At 53.5% G+C, this 19,441-nt stretch overlaps 1 protein-coding gene across 1 annotated transcript; it reads right to left on the reverse strand.

Annotated features, from left to right (window-relative positions):
• On the reverse strand, nt 3,789-18,837 carry TMEM114 (transmembrane protein 114). The gene is made up of 4 exons (XM_018040101.1): nt 18,618-18,837; nt 18,241-18,321; nt 6,595-6,732; nt 3,789-4,755 (listed from the first exon to the last, which is right to left on the reverse strand). The coding sequence occupies exons 1-4, from the start codon at nt 18,835-18,837 to the stop codon at nt 4,523-4,525; spliced, it is 672 nt and encodes a 223-aa protein (XP_017895590.1). The 3' UTR covers nt 3,789-4,522.

A 19,441-nucleotide genomic window follows, 5' to 3' on the forward strand; every position in this document is an offset into this window, starting at 1 on the left:
ACTTTCCCTTCATAGGTGAGTGACGACGTGGATGAAGAATATGAGTGAATCACTACGTATTCATACATGATGAACGTATCTGTGGATGGCTGGGTGGAGGGTGGACGGTGAGTCAACCAATGAGTGAACTTTCTCGCCAGGCAGAGACGTCCTGAGTGGGGAGTGGGTCAGTTCCATGGACCATCCACATCAGAGTGTCCAGCCAGGTCTGGACCAAAGGACACAGGTCCAGGCAGAGCTCCCTCTGCGAAGGGGAGGCAAGTTCTTCCTCCCCCTCTTGTCCTATTTACTTTTCTGAAATAAAAGCACCCTCCCCTCAACCCCCGAAGCCCACCCTGAGTCCAAGCCCAGCCTCCTCCTGGTCTGAACACCCTGATGCCCCCAGATGATGGGAGAAGCCCCTCCTCCATCTGCTCTCCACCCCCAGACCAAAGGAGCTTCTGTAGGGGTTCTCACTCCACCCCTGCACAGCACAGTCACCTGGGGAACTCTTTTTAAAAAATACCAATGCCTGGGCCCACTTTCGAAGTTTGGATTCCTTTGGGCTCAGTTGTTAGAAGTTTGGTTTTATTTTAAAGCCCCTGAATGATGCTATTGTGAAGCCTGTGGTGAGAACTGCTGTGTTAGAGCCGATGCGCCTCTGCCATCCAGACAGCAATGGAAGGACTTCCCCGGTGGTCCAGCAGTTAAGACTCTGCACCTCCCCTTCAGGGGGCACAGGTTTGATCCCTGGTTAGGGAACTAAGACCCTGCATGCTGCACCATGCGGCCAAAACATTGAAAATATATTCAAATTAGGGATGGAATGAAAGGGAATGGGATGCGATAGGACAGAATCCCAAACACAGCTCAACCATGAAGAACCTCCTCACCATGGGCCAGAGGAACCCCCAGCCCTCTTCCTCTGCCTCCTCCTCCCCTCTCTAACTTCACCTCCTACCGCCATCCCCCAACACGCCTTCCTTCCCTCCCTCAAACACCTAAGCCTGTTCCCACCTCAGGGCCTTTGCACGTGCCGACACCTACCTGGTCGGCTGTTTCCCACATGGAGGGCTTCTCATCTGAGTCTCTGCACAAATGCCACCTCCCCCCAGAGGCCCTTCCTGACTGTCCTTCCGAGAGTACCCCGCCCCAGCACCTTCCATCTCATGACCCTGTTTTCTTCACCGCGTGAGTTTCTCATATGCCCTGCTGGTTCGCACGTGCGCCGTCAGTTTCCATGTAATGCCAGGGATCTTGTCATCCATGCCCACGGACGCATTCTCAGACCCCAGCGCAGTTTTCGGGACATAGCAGGCATTTGGTAAGTGTTTATTGAGTGAATGAGATCCTTTACAACTGTGCAGTCAGTTCCTTGAGAACACAGGTGCCCTCTCTTTGTCACTATTCCTTTTCGTTCCCATAGCCGGGTTTCTCACACTCAGCGCTTTGACAAGTGGGACTAGAGATCTTTCTTGTTTGGAGGGCATCCCGTGACCTGTGAAAGTTGAATAGCGGCCCCGATCTCCACCCACTGGAGGCCAATAGCACGCACCCGTCCCCAGGAATGACAACCAGAAATGTCTCCAGACACGCCCCAAAGGCCCCAAGTGGAGAGGGAGCAGCGAATCTCCCCCAGTGAAGAACCCCTGCCGTGAGCGTTTAACCCACTGAAAGGCTGAGAACAAATATCCTTGGTCTGATTTGAATATCAAGGCCAGCCTCTGGTGCAGGTCCCCAGTATGACCAGCAGGTGGCAGCAGAGCCCGCCCTCGCACTATCACAGTTTGCTCCCGCTTTGTGAAAACTTTTTCATCTTTCTCCCCAGACTAGAAACTGATTTTTGGAAATGCACTCACCCACTGCCACGAGGTCTTGTGATCCACTTTATTTGCACTTTTTCAGACTAGACAGAAAGGGAAGCAGCAGCAATGATTTGAACCCAGAAGTGCGCTGGAATCAGGTAGATATGAATTTCAGTCCCAATTGTACCCCCTTTCTCTCCTTAGCTTGGGCTTCCCTAGAAGCTCAGCTGATAAAGAATCCACCTGCAACGCAGGAGACCCCAGTTCGATTTCTGGGTTGGGAAGATCCACTGGAGAAGGGATAGGCTACCCACTCCAGTATTCTTGGGCTTCCCTGGTGGCTAGGGAGACCTGGGTTTGATCCCTGGGTTGGGAGGATCCCCCAGAGGAGGGAAAGGTGACCAGCTCCAGTATTCTGGCCTGGAGAATTCCATGGACTGTGTAGTCCATGAGGTTGCAACGAGTCGGACACGACTGAGTGACCTTCACTCTCTCCCAGCTTAGCCAATCTGCCCCTCAGTTCTGACCTGTACGCACTTTGCCCATCTCCATACTCATCACCGTCAGCCATATATTTCACCTGCCTCTGTCCTCAACCGTGTGGTAACTCAGGGAGCAAGGGCTCACTCTGGTGGGGTCACCACCCCTAGTTCCTAGCATAAACGGCCGGCCCTCGGAGGTTTGCTGAATGACTGATTGATGGGTTCACTGGACAATGTGGGGGCAGAGTAAGCAATGACTCAATGGGTGTCAGCCGTGACGATGACCATGCCCTACTAAGGATGCCCTACTTCACGATGATGGCCATGCTACGGTGAGGGGGAGGACATCACAGTGTAGGCAGTGACGTCGTGGCAAAAGCAATCATGTCATGGTAGAGTGATGTCATGGTGAGGATGATGACGTCATGCAGTTGGTCTTAGTGTTCTCATCTTATGTCCACACCAGGGGGCCCCAGGCCTGAACCATCAGCCCTTCCTGTGGAGTTTCTTTAACAGGTATTTTATTTTGTTTTTAGCCATGCCATGCAGCAGGTGGGATCTTGGTTCTGAGACCAGGGATCGAATCCACACCCCTGCATTGGAAGCACAGAGTCTTAACCACTGGACCACCAGGGAAGTCCCTCCTGGGGAGTTTCTTAAACCTGCAGCTCCCCGGCCCTCTGCACATCTCATGACTCAGAATCTTACAGAAGCAGGTTCTCAACCTTAGCTGATGTTGAGTCATCAGAAGAGGTCCACAATTATCAACGCCTAGGCTGCCTCCTCCTCCCGCTCCGCCCCCACCCACCCCCGGCCCCGGAGACCGTCAGAGCAGAGGTTGAGCCCCAGCATCAGGCCTCGTGATTCTAATGCGCAGCAAGGCAACAGCCAGCCCTGACACTTAACAAACTCCCCAGGTCAGTGTGATACAAAGGGTGGTCCCAGCCCAGGAGTGTCTGCAGCACCTGGAAACTGCTTAGAAATGAGCCCCACCCAGACCCACCGACTCAGAGACCCCAGTGGGCCTGGACTCCCGGTGGACTGACGTGTGAGCAGCACTGCCCCGGGGGAGTTCAGACACACAGCCACTCTGGGGCCCCCATCCCCACGGACCAGAATATCAGGAGGAAAGAGGGATGGAACTTTCTGGAGGAGGGAGGAAGAGTTATGATCAGTCCCCAGAGGTCACTCTAGCCATTGACCAACTCCTCGGGGACCTCCCAGCTCCCTATTCTAGACTGAACTTCCCCACCACACAAGAAAAAACCAAACTACAGTGATTTTCACCCCAAAGGAACCGAGTCTTCTCTGAAGAGCGTTCAGTGCCAATGGGGCCACGGAGGCGGGCACAAGCCCCCAGGCAGACCCGCCGGGGCCATGCCAAGAAAACACCTTCCCCCTCCAGTCACAGAGCTGCTATGCTGCTAAGTCGCTTCAGTCGTGTCTGACTCTTTGCGACCCCATGGACTGTAGCCCGCCAGGCTCCTCTGTCCATGGGATTCTCCAGGCAAGAATACTGGAGTGGGGTGCCATGCCCTCCTCCAGGGGATCTTCCTGACTCAGGGGTGGAACCCAGGTCTCCTGAATTGCAGGCAGGAGAATCATCATACCAACGAAGCCTGTAAGGAACCAGGTGAGCATGAGCCTGGCTGGGGCAGGTGAGGCAGGACACATCCACCACCTGGCTGTTGAGGAGCCCACGTCTCTGCGGTCTTCCCCCCGGTTCCCCACAGGGCCTCCTGCCTGGCCCCAGGTCACGGGGAAGCCTGAAGCCCAGTGTCTGAGATGCAGCCGCCTCCACACGCAGGATCCAGGCCGCAGCCAGTCAGCAGGAACCACCCAGAGAAACTGCAATGTCGGAGAATACGCCTGTAGCTTCCTGTGTTTCTCTAACAGTTACCTAACCTCTCTGGTCCTCCATTGTCTTAACAGACAGACTCATCCAAAGGGCAGGTGTGAGGATGCAGTGGAGCCAGAGGAAGTGCACAGAGGCTGCAGTGACCGAGGGGGCGCTTTGTGTGGTCTCACGGGTTCGGGCTCCTCCAGGCCACAGACACACAGGTGCCTGGACACAGCATCCCCCACGCCAGGCAGCGCTAACACGACCGCCAGGCCCGGAGCTCAGCCCACAGCAGCTCTCTGGTGGTGGCCTCAGACCAAGGGGAAGCCACAGCCCACCAGGATGGTGTCCCTGAGCACCGGCCCCTCCAGTCCAAGCCGCTCCCTCCGCCCTCAAGCTGGAGCCCCCCCCCGAATTCAGATGGCCTGGTCCTGCCGCTGTCTCAGGCTGAGCACGCGGGCTGCCGCCAGGAAGGTGGCCCCGGTGAGCAGCTCGGCGACGCAGCTGACCCAGCCCAGGGCCAGGGACCAGCCGAAGCGGATGTCCACCTGGTCCAGCAGTGTCTTCTCCTGCAGGAGACACAGCGCCTCCTGGAAGGCGGCGGCCGAGTAGGCGATGTAGACGCTGATGCCGGCAAGGGTCACCAGGGCTGCAGTGGACAGAGGAGAGCTGGTGGACCCCCACAGACACCCAGCACCACCCTCCTTCCCTCTGCTGCCCGTCCTCTGCCCCCCCGCCTCCTGCCACTGGTAGCTCCTCCCCATCCATCTTTCACTTGTGAGTGTGCGTGTCCCCTCTGTCCATGGGCTCTCCAGGCAAGAATCCTGGAGTGGGTTGCCATGTCCTCCTCCAGGGGTCTTCCCGACCCAGGGATGGAACCCAGGTCTCCCTCAAGTTGGCAGCTGGATTCTTTACCACTGAGCCCCCTGGGAAGCCCCCGTCTATCTCAGCTCGTGTCAATTCCTGGATGCCATCCCCCGCACCCCACAGCTGGCCAAACCACCCCCTCCCATGGTTTCACAGCGCCTCACGGCACTCCATCACTGCCCGGGTCAGAACTGGAATTTTGTATCTGTTTGTGAACCAGCTAATGTCCATCTGCCTCAGTGTGAGCCCCAAGGGGTCCGCCCTGGACTCCCCAGCACCCAGAACAGCACCCTGCACACGGCCGCTCCCTGTCCCTGTGTGATTAGGGCCCGCTGTCCAGTCTCACAGTCAGTGGACCCGGGGGGCTATTTAAACACATTAGCCTCAGTCTACATCTCAGCTCCACGCTGGCACCTGCCACATGTCAAGCGCTATATTGCCTGGTCTCGTGGCAAATCAGAGATGGAGACTTCTCCTGGGGAGGCGCCATTTGGAGAGTTCATCACTGGGCAAACTGTTAATGCCGATATTCTTAATAACATTACAGTGAATGGAAGGGAGCCTATGGTATTCTCCCCTCCAGGCACTACTCTGCCGTTCCCTCCATGGATTTGATTGTGTGTCATCCCTGTTCTTGTTTTGTGTTGCTTCTGTGACTGTGCAGGGTGTTTAGTTGCAGCTTGTGGGGTCTAGTTCCCTGAGCAGGGACAGAGGCAGGTCCCCTGCATGGAAAGCATGAAGTCTTGGCCGCTGCACCGCCAGGGAAGTCCCTGTTTTTGTTCTTTTCTTAAGGACCGTTTCAAATGACCCAGGAAAATTCCCTAGTGGCCCAGTGGTTAGGACTTCACACTTTCACTGCCAAGGGCTCAGATTCAATCCTTAGTCAGGGAACTAAGACCCCACAAGCCATGCAGTGCGGCCAGTAAGTAAATAAGCAGGAGGCTATAAAGCTCCGGAGAAGGCAATGGCGCCCCACTCCAGTACTCTTGCCTGGAACATCCCATGGACGGAGGAGCCTGGTGGGCTGCAGTCCATGGAGTCGCTAAGAGCTGGACATGACTGAGCAACTTCACTTTCACTTTTCACTTTCATGCATTGGAGAAGGAAATGGCAACCACTCCAGCGTTCTTGCCTGGAGAATCCCAGGGACGGGGGAGCCTGGTGTGCTGCCATCTATGGGGTCGCACAGAGTCGGACACAACTGAAGCGACTTAGCAGCAGCAGCAAGTGCTAGATCCCATCTTTGAAGCCCAGCCATTGCCTGACTTGCCTGATTTTAATCAATCAAAGCAAAGCAATGTGTCAGGATGGCAGGTGTGCATGAGACAGCGAGGGTCTCCCGCCAGCCTGTGACCCTGACCCTGAAGCTCTCGGGACTCAGCTTCTTTTATGAAACAGTGAAAACGATTCTCAGAACCTGCTCTCACCCCCAGGCTTCTCTCCTGGGACCACAGACCCAGGGACCCTGGGCAGGAAACCTGTTCACCCCTTCCAGCTAGGAGATCACAGCGGGGCAAACCAAGCCCCAGAGGGGATGCGGTCTCCCCCACCCTCCTTCCTTCTGGGGGACCATGCACGGCTCCTCCCAGCACCAGGGGCCCCATGCCAGCCAGGCACCTACCTCCAAAGAGGAAGAGGGTCCCCGTGAGCAGGAGGAGGCAGGAGGCTCGCAGGAGGAAGCTCAGAAAGCCCGTCATGCCCCCGAAAACCATGAGGATCAGGCTGAGCGGCAGCAGAATCACGAACGTCCCATGCATGGCTTAGGGGAGACAGAAGCAGGCAGTTACTAACATCCTTCAGTCAATCAACAAACACCTACCGAGCATTTCCTGTGACCAGCACCCAAACGCTGGGGGGAGGCGGGGAATTGCCACTACTACTGCCGATAATGATGATGATCTGGGCTTCCTGGTGGCTCAGGGGTAAAGAACCTGCCTGCTAACGGTGGGGGCAAACAGGTTTGACCCCTGATCTGGGAAGATCCCACATACTGCAGAGCAACTAAACCCACGCCCTGCAACTACTGAGCCTGTGCTCTGGAGCCCAGGAGCTGCGACTACTGAAGCCTGTGCTCCGAAACGAGCGAAGCCCTGGAACCTCCACTAGAGAAAAGTCCGAGCAGCAACAAACCCAGCACAGCCAAATAAGTAAACAAAATTATAGAAAATAGCCATGATAAGAATATGATTAATGTGCTGCGCTAAGTCACTTCAGTTGTGTCTGACCCTGTGAACCGTAGCCCGCCCGGCTCCTCTGTCCATGGGATCCTCCAGGCGAGAATACTGGAGTGGGTTCCCGTGCCCTCCTCCACGGCATCTCCTGACCCAAGGATCGAACCTGCGTCTCTTGGGTCTCCTGCACTGACAGGCGGGTTCTTTACCACTAGAGCCACCTGGGAAGCTGTGGTTATTGAAGCTGTTATGCCAGGCTTTGTGCTGTATAAGTACCATCTCGTTTAAATCCCACGCACCCTGTAAGTAGGTATTGTCCTTGTTTGTCCGCTTATTCACTCAGCACATGTGTATTGAGTACGTGCTGGGTGCCAGGCTCTGTCCCTAGATTGGCAGACGCATAAGCAAATTCACCAAGGTTCCTGCCGTGTGGGGTCAGCAGTGAACAAGTGATGAAGCTGAGAAACGGTGACAAACGCACCAGGAAGGGAGTGAACAACAACGCTGAGAAGCGGGCAGGGCAGCGGCTCTACTGCGGAAGTGACATCAGAGCAAAGACCTGAAGGAGGTGAGGGAGGCAGCCGTGAAGAGGGGCTAGAACTGAGGGACAGCAGGGGAGGATGGAGCAGGGAGGAGTCAGAGATGGGAGGGGGTGTGCCCGGAGGGGCTTCCTCCGGGAGAGCCAGCCAGGGTGGCTGAGGGGAGGGAGAGTGAGGACGTGGGGAGGGGAGATCGTTCAGAGCAGCTTGCGTGGGGCTCGGGGCTCCGGAGCCATCGGGAAGATTTTTCATTTCTCTCCGAATGAGAGGGCTTCCCTGGTAGCTCAGACGGTAAAGAATCCGCCTGCAATGCAGGAGACCTGCGTTCCATCCCTGGGTTGGGAAGATCCCCTGGAGGAGGGCATGGCAACCCACTCCAGTATTCTTGCCTGGAAAATTCCAACGGACAGAGGAGCCTCCCAGGCCACAGTCCATGGGGTCACCAAGAGCCAGACAGGACTGAGCGACTAAGCACAGCACTGATTGAGACAGAGGCCTCCAGCCTGCCTTGAGGCATGAGAGACATGGACTTTCACTTCAGTTTCTACAGGTTGCTCTGGTCGCTCTATTGAGAGCAGCCAGCAGAGGGGTGTAGGCGGTTGAAAGAAGGCTCCCAAGTTCACATCCAGACTTCATTTCCTTGGGCTCCAAAATCACTTCAGATGGTGACTGCAGACGGTGACTGCAGATGTGACCTTAAAAGACGCTTGCTTCTTGGAAGAAAAGCAATGACCAACCTAGACAGCATATTAAAAAGCAGAGACATTACTTTGCCGACAAAGGCCCGTCTAGTCAAGGCTATGGTTTTCCCAGTGGTCATGTATGGATGTGAGAGTTGAACCAGCAGGGAACACCGCCAGAGAAGATGCTTGAGTTCACATCCCGAAGGGTCTGCCCCAGCCATGCCCCCCTCTCCCCTCCCAGCCACGGGAGCCTGAAGAGTGACAGGTTGGGGGGGGGCGAGGATTGAACAGGAGAGAAGGGGGGAAGCCAGAGAAAGAACCACTCAGAAAAGTGCCACCCGTCCATCCCCTCCCCCTGCTCTGTCCCCAGACTGCGTGTCTCCTGTGAGTCACTTCATTCCTCAGAAGCTCCGTTTTCACGTCTCTGACCTGGAGGTCATGAGATGCGGTTCGCTGTGTTACCACAAGGACAATGTGCATGGAGGAGATGGAGAGGCCCATAGAGCCCGGATTAAATCAACCATGACCGCACCAACCGTACAGATGATGAAGGTGATCGTCCGGCCTGCCTTCCCCTGTATCACACCCCTTGGTCTGCAAGCCCCTAAATGCCAGCAGCCTTGGCGAGTCGAGGAGACAAGGCCCATCTCCTTCCCGGGGCTGTCACAGGACAAAACGTGATTCCAGGGCACGGGGACTTGGGGTCTTTCCTCCTTTGCTCCCTCCCTCTTTTCCTTCCTTCCTTTCTCAAGGAAAGATCTTGGACAAGGAAGCACAACAGCTGGTGTGAAAACCGGGTTCTGTTAAGATCAGTCTGGTGCATGCTACTGCCTCCAGACACTAGCTGAGAAATGAAATCATTTCTCATTTAGAAATTAATGAGGTTTCCCGGAGTTGATTCGTCCCTGCAGCCCCACGTGCGAGCTCCCCAGACACACTGCCGGCTGAGTTCCTGTACATGTTCAATTAAATATCTGGACGAGAACAGGTCTCCCCCTGGGAGAGTTGTAACATTTCCTGCTGAAATTTGGTTTAGTACTTTTTTATTTTTTTTTAATGTGCCTTGGTCTTCTGTTAGTTTTTTATTTTCAGGACTGCTGTCTGGGGACATAAATATTGATTCTGAGTTCTGTTCTACTTAGAAAGGTCCCCATCTCCAGGTACATCTCATTCAGAAACGAATGTCTAAGGGCCCCATAGAGCCTGGGCATCAGCAGGGCACAAGGTCTCTGGCCTCACTGAGATCACAGTCCAGGAAGGAGACAGACTCTCAGGAAAATAAAGGGGATGATTACAGACCGAGTGTCACAAAGGACATGAGCGTAATGATGTGGAAAAAAAACAAGGTGGCCACTTCTATAGCTGAGATGGCTGTTTTAATTTCCTAGAGCTGACATCATAAATTACTACAAACTAGGTGTCATGTATGGATGTGAGAGTTGGATCATAAAGAAAGCTGAGCACTGAAGAATTGATGCTGTCAAAGTGGGGTACTGGAGAAAATTCTTGAGAGTCCCTTGGACAGTAAGGCGATCCAACCAGTCAATCCTAAAGGAAACCAACCCTGAATATTCACTGGAAGGACTGAAGCTGAAGCTCCAATCCTTTGGCCACCTGATGCAAAGAGCTGACTTGTTGGAACAGACCCTGATGCTGGGAAAGACTGAAGGCAAAAGGAGAAGGGGGCAGCAGGGGATGAGATGGTTGGATGGCATCACGAACTCACTGGATACGAGTTCGAGCAAAATCTGGGAGATAGTGAAGGACAGAGGAGCCTGGCATGCTGTAGGCCATGGGGTCGAAAAGAGACTTGACTTAGCAACTGAGCAACAACAGCAGATGTCTTAAAAGCAGGAGGAATTTATTCTCTCACAGTGCTGGAGGCTCTAAGTCTAAAATCAAGGTGTCAGCAGGAACTTGGTCCCTCCAGAGGCTCTGGGGAAGACTCCTTCCTGCCTCTTCCAACCTCTGGTGGTTGCTGACAAGGCTCGGCATTCCTTGGCTGGTGGCAGCATCCTTCTGATGTCCACCTCCATCTTCCTATGACCTTCTTGTCTCTCCTCTGCGATTCTCCCTTTTCTTACGAGGACACTTGTCATAGGATGTAGGTTAGTCCACAATGATCTTGAGAGCCTTAACTATATTGGCAAAGATGTTTTTTTCCAAATGAGGTCCCATTCCCGGGTACTAGGATCATGTTTTTCTGGAGGGTGATACCCTTCAGTCCACTCCAGCATTGGGACTTCCCCGGTGGTCCAGTGGCTAAGACCCCCGCACTTCCAATGCAGGAGCCTGAGTTTGATCCCTGGTCTAGGAAATAAGATTCCACGTGCTGCGTGGCAAAAGCAAAAGACTCAATGAACCCAATCCACTACAGTGTTTACAGTAGGAGCACGACCCAGGAAGAGCTAAGATTACCAACTAGAATTAATCATGGGCCTTCCTGGTGACTCAGTGGTAAAGAGTCTGCCTGCCCATGCAGGAGACACGGACGTGATCCCTGGGCCAGGAAGACCCCACGTGCCATGGAGCAGCCTGGGAGCCTCAACTACTGAAGCCCGAGCACCCTAGAGCCTGTGCTCCACAACCAGAGAAGCCCCCGCAGGGAGAAGCCCTCTCGCCGAAACTAGAGCAAAGCCCTGGGCAGTGCTGAAGACCCAGAAGAGCCATAAATAAATACAGTTGTTTAAAATGATACTAATAATCGTGTTGGCGATCAGGAAGACGACGATGGTGCAGTTCCGGTCCTCCAAGGAGCCACGTTCTAGTGACAACAGATTCGAAAATTCACCAAAAAAAAAAAAAAAAATCTGCCTGCAATGCAGGAGACGCAGGCTAGACCCTTGGGTTGGGAAAATTCTCTGGAGAAGGGCATGGCAACCCACTCCCGTATTCTTGCCTGGAGAATCCCATGGATAGAGCAGCCTGGTGGGCTACAGTCCATAGGTCACAAAGAGTCGGACTTGACTGAGCACGCAGACACCTCTCTGCTCTCCATAACAGAAAGACTATTACTTCTTAACTACCCTGGGGCTTTCTGACCTCGCAAGCATTCCGGAAGCCTGCTCTGCCCATCAAGCTGTTCTTTGAACAGTGCGATAATGGATCGTTCACGAAGTTATTCTTGGCGTGAACATCTTGGCTTTTCTCAGGGTTTGCTTTTCCTTTGCAACAAAGCATTTCTGAATCAAAAAAAAAATCTCTTGCACCTGGGTACCTATTTGCTCTTGATGAAAAAATGACATGTTGCTGTCAACATTATTTGTATTATTAATTCTACATGGTAATCTTAGTTCTCAAGTGTTGAGCTCCTACTGCGGGCAGTGGAGAAGAGCGGGGTTCTGAACCCAAGAAACAGGCTAGGAATTTTTCTTCCGGTCTCAGCACCGTCACATTATACTGAAATTACCCTCGGCGTAGCATCATTCTAAGAGAGTAGAAACTGCCTGTGTTCAAATCCCAGATCATCCAGTTACTGTGCAAACTTTGGTCACTTACCCAACCTCTCCATGCCTTGGTTTCCTCATTTGAAAACTGAGGATAAATCACAGTGCCTGCCTCATGGGACTGTTGTGGAGATTAAATGGATGGAAACACATGAAGACCTCAGGACAGGGTCTGGCACCCAGCACCTGCTCTGTAAGCACTGACTGTTATTTTTACTGCTCTTCACCACTCCACAAAAGGGGTCCCACCTCCCTTTACTCCATGCCCCTGTTTTATTTCCTTTGTTACAGCTACTACTGTTTGAAGCCATTTTAGTTTATTTATTCACTGCTCACCAGGTGTTTGTTACCTGCCTCCTGCATTAGACACTAAGCTGTAGGCGGCAAGCACCCCACCAGTCTCACCATGTTTTATCCCCAGCATTAAGTAAAAAAAAAAAAAAAAAGGAGTTTGCAATGATTACCCCCATTTTAGGGCAGGAGGAAAAGGGGACAACAGAGGATGAGGCATCATGGACTCAATGGACATGAGCTTGAGCAAACTCTGGGGGACAGTGAAGGACAGGGAAGCCTGGCATGCTGCAGTCCAAGGGGTCACAAGAGTCGGACACAACTTTGCAGCTGAACAACAACAACAAAGCCCCATTTTACAGATGAGAAGCCTGAGGCTCAGGGAGATAACATGACTTTAACGCAGAAGACGCAACTCCCCTCCTGTTTTAGGTAACCTAAGCTGGATTCTTTGCCATCTCTGAGTGACTAAAACAGCTATGCTGGAAGCTTTGCTTATATGACCTCATTTCATCTCAAAGCAACCCATTTATTTTTTCAATTTATTTTTCATTGAAAGTGAAAAGTGAAGTCGCTCAGTCGTGTCCAACTCTATTCGAATCCATGGACCATAGCCCACTAGGCTCCTCAGTCCACGGAATTCTCCAGGCAAAAGTACTGGAGTGGGATGCCATGGTACATTAATTACTGCTGTACAGGAAAGTGACTCAGTTATCATATATATATGTTCTTTTTCATATTCTTGTCCATTATAGTTTATTACAAGATATGGAATATAGTTCCCTGTGCTATACAGCAGGACCTTGTTGTTTATAAAACAGCCCATTTATGGAAGCAGATGACCAGCCAGAAGTTACAGAACTGGTCAGAGGGACCTTATCTATGATGAGGCTGACCCCACCTCATCTTGTTGAGAGAGGCACATGACTCAGCCTGGCCAATCAGCACACTCCTTGCCCTCGGCCATACTGATTGGCTCAGTCCTAGGCATGTGATCTGATCTGATCCAATGAGAGACCTACCAGGAGTTGCAGAATGATTGGGCAACAGTCTCCTATTTTGGTTGCTGAGACTGGAGAGCATTTAGTTGAAAGCAGAATCCAGAGGCAAAGCCCAGAGAGAAAAAGAAAAAAAAATGTGTTTAACTCTTTAGGTCCTGGGGGTGGGGGGGGGCGTGAGCTTTTCAGCGCCATGGACCAGGAATTCCGTGTTTTGTTTCAACCAGTATGATTTGGGGGCTTCCCCGGTGGCTCAGCGGTAAAGAATCTTCCCGCAATGCAGGAGCTGCAGGAGATGCGAGTTCGATCCCTGGGTGGGGAAGATCCCTGGAGGAGGACATGGCAGCCCCCTCCAGTATTCATGCCTGGAGAATCCCATGGACAGAGGAGCCCGGTGGGGTACAGTCCATAGGATCACGAAGAGTCAGACACAACTGAAGCAACTTAGCATGCATGCACAGTGTGATTTGAGTTTCCATCACTTTCAAAAGGCTGATACAGCTAGCTTGGGTGGCTCTAAACTGTGGCTCTTTTATCTAAACTGTGCTGGGACTTCCCTGACAGTCCAGTGGTTAAGACGCTGAGCCTCCAATGCAAAGGGCAAATCCCTGGTCAGGGAACTAATACCCCACATGCCATGCAGCAGGGCCAAGAAAATATTTCTAAAATATAAAAGTAATAATAATAAACTGTGCTGAATTTGAAGATTGCCTCTCTCTGCCAAAAAAAAAATTCCCAGTCCCTAGCCAGGGAAGCAAACCCTTGACATCCCCAGAGCTAATCAAGAAGGTAAAATATCCAAGCAAGGTGGAGTTTTACTGGGTACAGAAGTAAGCTGCCCGCATGGGTTTTCTTGGAGGAAAAATCAATGGTTCTTCCCATACACCCTCAGGAGGGGGTCTGTCTAGAAGGCTGACTCACAGAGCATGCAGCTTGTCACTTGGTCTTCATCCTCTCTGACTCTTCTGCAGGTCCGAAAAGGAACACGGCCTCTTTGTGCAATAAAAGAACTTGGCCAGCATTCAGAACTCTTTCTGGGGATAAAGAGATTCTGGGAAAAAGCTGTCTCTGGGGCTGATTTTCAGTGAGCACGAGGTCTGAAGGGCCAGCCTCCTCTCTGATGATACAGTGGTAGCAAGAGCAGCTAATACTCGGGGTACACTTACAGGGCCAGACACTGGAGGAGGCTCTTGAAATACACTCTCTCATTTCAGCCTCGACTGTTCTTATAAGGAGAGATGAGAGTTATCTTCAATTTGCCCATGAGGGAACTGAGACTCAGAGAAGTAGAGGAATTCGCCCAAAGCCATCATGTACAGATGTGAGAGCTGAACCATAAAGAAGGCTGAGCACTGAAGAATCAATGCTTTCAAATTGTGGTGCTGGAGAGGACTCCTGAGAGTCCTTGGACAGCAAGGAGATGAAACCAGGCGATTCTAAAGGAAATCAACCTTGATTATTCATTGGAAGGACTGACACTGAAGCTGAAGCTCCACTACTTTGACCACCCAATGTGAAGAGCCGACTCATTGGAAAAGACCCTGATGCTGGGAGAGATTGAGGGCAGGAGGAGAAGGGATGACAGAGAATGAGATGGTTAGATGGCATCCCCGAGTCAATGGACATGAGTTTGAGCAAACTCTGGGAGATACCGAAGGACAGGGAAGCCTGGCGTGGTGCAGGCCATGGAATCACAAAGCGTCAACACGACTGAGCGACTAAATAACAACAACAACATGCCTGGCTGGCGGTGAAGCCGGGGCGTAGACCTGGGGCAGAGGGTGAACAGATGCACAGACTGTGGACGTGGGTTTTGCCTGTTTCTCAAAACCCTGGACCATGCAGGGCCGCTGCATTGTCAAGTTTCACAAAGAGGCCAGACCAGTGCTGACTGGTTAGCCATCCAGTGTACCCACTGATGTGATAAGTAGGCTGAAGGCCAGCATCCAGCCCAGCAAAGGGCCACAGATGTGACTGCATCTAAAAGAGGCTGGAAGGAACGGTACAGAGGACTAGAGTTTACTGATCACTTAGTATGTTCCTAGCACGTTTACATCAAATCATTCTTTGATGCAACAGGGAGATCACACAACAACAGGCACTAAGCCGGGTGCCAGGTAAAGGTCCATTTTTTCATCCAGCTAGTTCGTGGAATCCTGACCCCACACCCCTTTAGGGTTTTGTTATCTCGTTTCAATAAATATGGAAGCTGAGGCTCAGAGAGGTTAAGACACCAACCCCGGAATCACAGAGGGGTCCTGGTAAAGGTCTAAGCTGGGCTTTGACTTCTAGCCCTCAGTTTATGGGCAAAAATTCTTGATTATTCTCCACCCACCCCACCCCGCACCCCCCACCCCCCGCCCCGCCATGGGAAAGCCCTCTTGTTTACTTGATTAAACAAACAAACAAAAATAAGCTGGGCTTCCCTGCTGGTCCAGCGGCTAAGACTCTGCACTCCCAATGCAGGGGGCCGGGGTTCAATCCCTGGTTAGATCCAGGGTTAGATCCCAGGGAACTAGATCCTGCATGCCACAACTAAAAAGATCCCTCATGCCACAACAAACACCCAAGATCCTGTGTGTTGCGACTAAGACCAGGCGCAGCCAAATAAATACATTTTTAAGTTTTAAATAAATAAGCTGCATAGGCATAATTTCCACGTGCAAAGGGACACCCACCTTTGGTTTAAGGCTGTAGTAAGTGATACAGCATCTCCTGGTTATGTGGACCAGAGCTATCCATTCAGAAGCCTGCTAACTAACTCATAATAGGAGGTTTGGAACGGGAATTCCTGATGATGCTTGAAATGCTCTGAGAACACCCAGAGGTCTTCCTGGTGCAACTTGGAGCTGAGGACAGAGTTTGTGAGATCCTTTCCTTTCCTCCATGCCCCGCCCCTCACATTCCAAGCATCTAGTGGATATTTCCTTCAGTGGGACTTCACGCAGTGGTGTGCAGGTGGTGGTTTAGTCGCTAAGTCATGTCTGACTCTTGTGACTCCATGGACTGTAGCCTGCCAGGCTCTTCTGTCCATGGAATTCTCCAGACAAGAATACTGGAGTGGGCTGCCATTTCCTTCTCCAGGGCATCTTTCCGACCCAGGAATTGAACCTGGGTCTCCCGCATTACAGGCACGTTCTTTACCAACTGGGCTACAAGGGCAGCCCATGGTGTACTGGAGCTGGATTATATCAGAGTTGTTCTATTGCTAAATCCTGTCTTGCTCTTGTGACCGCAGGGACTGGAGCACACCAGGCTCCTCTGTCCTCCGCCATCTCCTAGAGTTTGCTCCAATTCATGTCCATTGAATCAGTCAACTGTTAAGTTTTCAGGAATATGCAGAACCAGTTGACGTAATGTAGACAGCTTGAAATTGACCACAGTGGGAATATTTACTGCACAGAGGTTGGCAAATGCCACAACTCAAGATGCTCCCCTCCCCCAGAGAGCCAATTGTTGAGCATTTTCCAGCACACCAGTGGACTTCAGAGAAGCAGTCCGGTTCACTCATGTACTCATTTATTCATTCAACAAACATGGATTGAGTTCCACCTCTAAAATATAGTTTGCATTCACTCTCACCCTGCTCAGCCAACCTTGGCTCGTGGGCTACTCTGTGCCAATGCTGTGTGTGCTAAGTCACTTCAGTTGTGTCTGACTCTGTGACCCTATGGACTGTAGCCCGCCCAACTCCTCTGTCCATGAGATTCTCCAGCCAAGAGTACTGGAGTGGGTTGCCACGCCCTCCTCCAGGGGATCTTCCCCACCCAGGGATCACACCTGCATCTCCTGCATTGGCAAGCGGGTTCTTTACTGCTAGCACCACCTGGGAAGCCCAGGCTCTGTGCTAAATACTAAATATTCTGTGCTAAATTCCAGCTGTGACAAGAGAGACATGGTCCCTGCTGGCATGGAGCTTGTTTAATGAGGGCGTCAGCTTTTAACTCTAAAAATGTCACACAACCTGTACTGTGAGTAGGAACTAAGTCAGGCTGGCAGGATGGGAGCAGGGGGACTCGAAGTGGAGGCAATGGCGTGTGCAAAGTCCCTGTGGCAGGAGGAGATGCGGCACCTTCCAGGAACTGGTGCATGGCCAACACAGCCGGAGAGGAAAGAGCAAAGGGGAGAGTGGAGCTGAAGAGGGGCCCTGGCAGCCCTCGTGGGCCATGCCAGGGACTTGTCTTTGTTCTAAGAGTCCCATCCCCAACCCTCACTAAGTCTATCAAAAGCTGCCCATACTTTTCAAGGTCTGTGGAACTCCGTTCTCATTTCCTCATCATTTCCTTTGTATGGCACCTCTCACTACACGTGTTTCCTCTTTGCAAAAGTAATTAGGATGGAGATGACAAGAACTAGAACTTTGTAGGAAGGCTGTGGGGATTAAATGAAGGCTGAAATGGAAAGCGTTCAGCTCCAGGTCTGGCCGCAGGTGAACTGAACTATGACTCTGATTTTTCCCCCCTCCCTCCAGTGTCTATTCAGCCCCTTTGCTCTCCCGAATTCTGTCCTCAATCCTGCCAGCTTTTCTGACTTCGGAGCACCGTGCCAGGCACTGGGAAGTCAGCCAGGAACAACAGACACAAGGCCCCTGGCGATGGGGAGCTGTCCTTTGCCTCCTGGTTTTCCTCTCTTGGATCGTTCAGCCAATATTTGCTGCATCCTGGGTGGTGCTGCCAAGCGCTGGTCCTCAACAGCGAGGATGCAGCGACGGCTGACCACGGGGTGTGCCAGGCAGCTCCCCAGGCTGGTTAAGGTGTCTTCTCGGGCTCCGAGTCACCCTCCCCCGTGCTGCTTGCCACTCTGAAATGGAACTGCGCACTTCCCCCTCGGTCTCGCCCGCTAGCCTCTGCGCCCCCTAAGCGCTCTGCCTGGGGCTTGGAGCGCAGCAACCCGCTGCCCCGCGCACCGAAAGCCTGCAGCCAACGTTTGTCGAATGAATCCCCAACCACACAACTTCACGCGTGGAGCCAGAGGGTCCCACCGCCTTCTCCTATACCCCTTCCCCCGCTCCTGCCCATGTCAGAGGCCACCTCTGCCGCCCTCTCCTCCGCAGGGCCCCCGCCCCCTGTTTGGATAAAAGCTCCCAAACTGGCGTCCAGCCCCGGGTTCCGCTCCCCATCTCACCCTTCCCGGACTCACTGAGAAGTTGTCGGCTCGAGTCGCTGACGGTCACGTTCTCCTGCCAGAAGGGGTTCATCAGCGGCGCACACGGGCTCTGGACTGGGTGGGGCAGAGGAATCGGTGGGCGTGGGGGGGGGGTCCCCGGGGGTTCAGACCCGGCCCGCGCCTTCGTCCCCACGTCCCTCCTGGATGTCCCACCCGGGGGGTGTGGGGGCGCGGAGCAGCGGTGGCCTGAGCGGGGCATCTCTTTATAGGGGCGATGGCAGCCCCAGGACCCCGGGCCACCTCCCGTCCGGCCCCGGACCTCGCGTTTCGCGGGCTCCGAGGCTTGAGAGCCGAGTGCGCGCCAAGCAACAGGTCCGGCCACCGCCCGGGCTCCCCGGGTGCCCCCTTACCCCGGCAGGTCCGCCAGAGGCCGGAGTGCGAGCTCAGAGGCTCGAGCTGGCTGTGGTTGGCGGCCCCCGCCGGGCCCCGCGCCCCCGGGCCGCCCCGCTCCAGGCGCTCGGTGTCGATGATGTACCAGAAGTCGGTGCCGATGGCCGCCGCCAGAAGCACGAAGCTGAGCGCCCCGGTCAGCGCCGCCGCGCCGGCCAGCGCGCCCAGGTGCACCCGCATCGCCGAGCCGCGACCCCGCCTGCCGCCCGCAGCTCGCGCGCCCCGGATCTGGGAGCCAGAACTGGGTCCGCGGGACCTCGATCCCTCCCTCCGCCCCTGGCTCCGCCCCTCAGCCCCTCACCTGCAGGATGGGACGGGCACCGCCTCCCCGCTCAGACCCCATCACGATCTAAAACCCCACCTCCATCAACACTCGCAGCCCGGCGTACCCTTTCGCTCCTGCTGCTCAATTGCTCGCAGACCTCCCATCTATCCGCTCCCGCACTCCCCTCGCATCCCACCTGTTCGCGGCTCTGCCGGGCGTCTGCGGTTCCTCCCAGCCCTGCCCCGCGACCCCACCGCCCACCCCCAGCTCAGGGAGTCTGCCCTCCGACGCCCTTCCCACAGCTCTGGGCTCAGTGGACGCGCTCTCCTCGGGGGGATTAGGAAGGACAGCTCGCACCTGTCCTGTTGGCAGGTCATCCTCAATAGCCCCTCCCTCCAGCTTCAACCACCCTTTCTCCAAAATCTCCCTCTTCAGTTGATTTTTCTAGGCTTGCTACACAGAAAAAAGACAGGTCAGTTTTTTATATAAAAATTCTTTAATGGATAATCAACAAGGTCC

Source organism: Capra hircus, chromosome 25 (genome assembly GCF_001704415.2).
Source record: "Capra hircus breed San Clemente chromosome 25, ASM170441v1, whole genome shotgun sequence".
Classification (NCBI taxonomy): Eukaryota; Metazoa; Chordata; class Mammalia; order Artiodactyla; family Bovidae; genus Capra; species Capra hircus.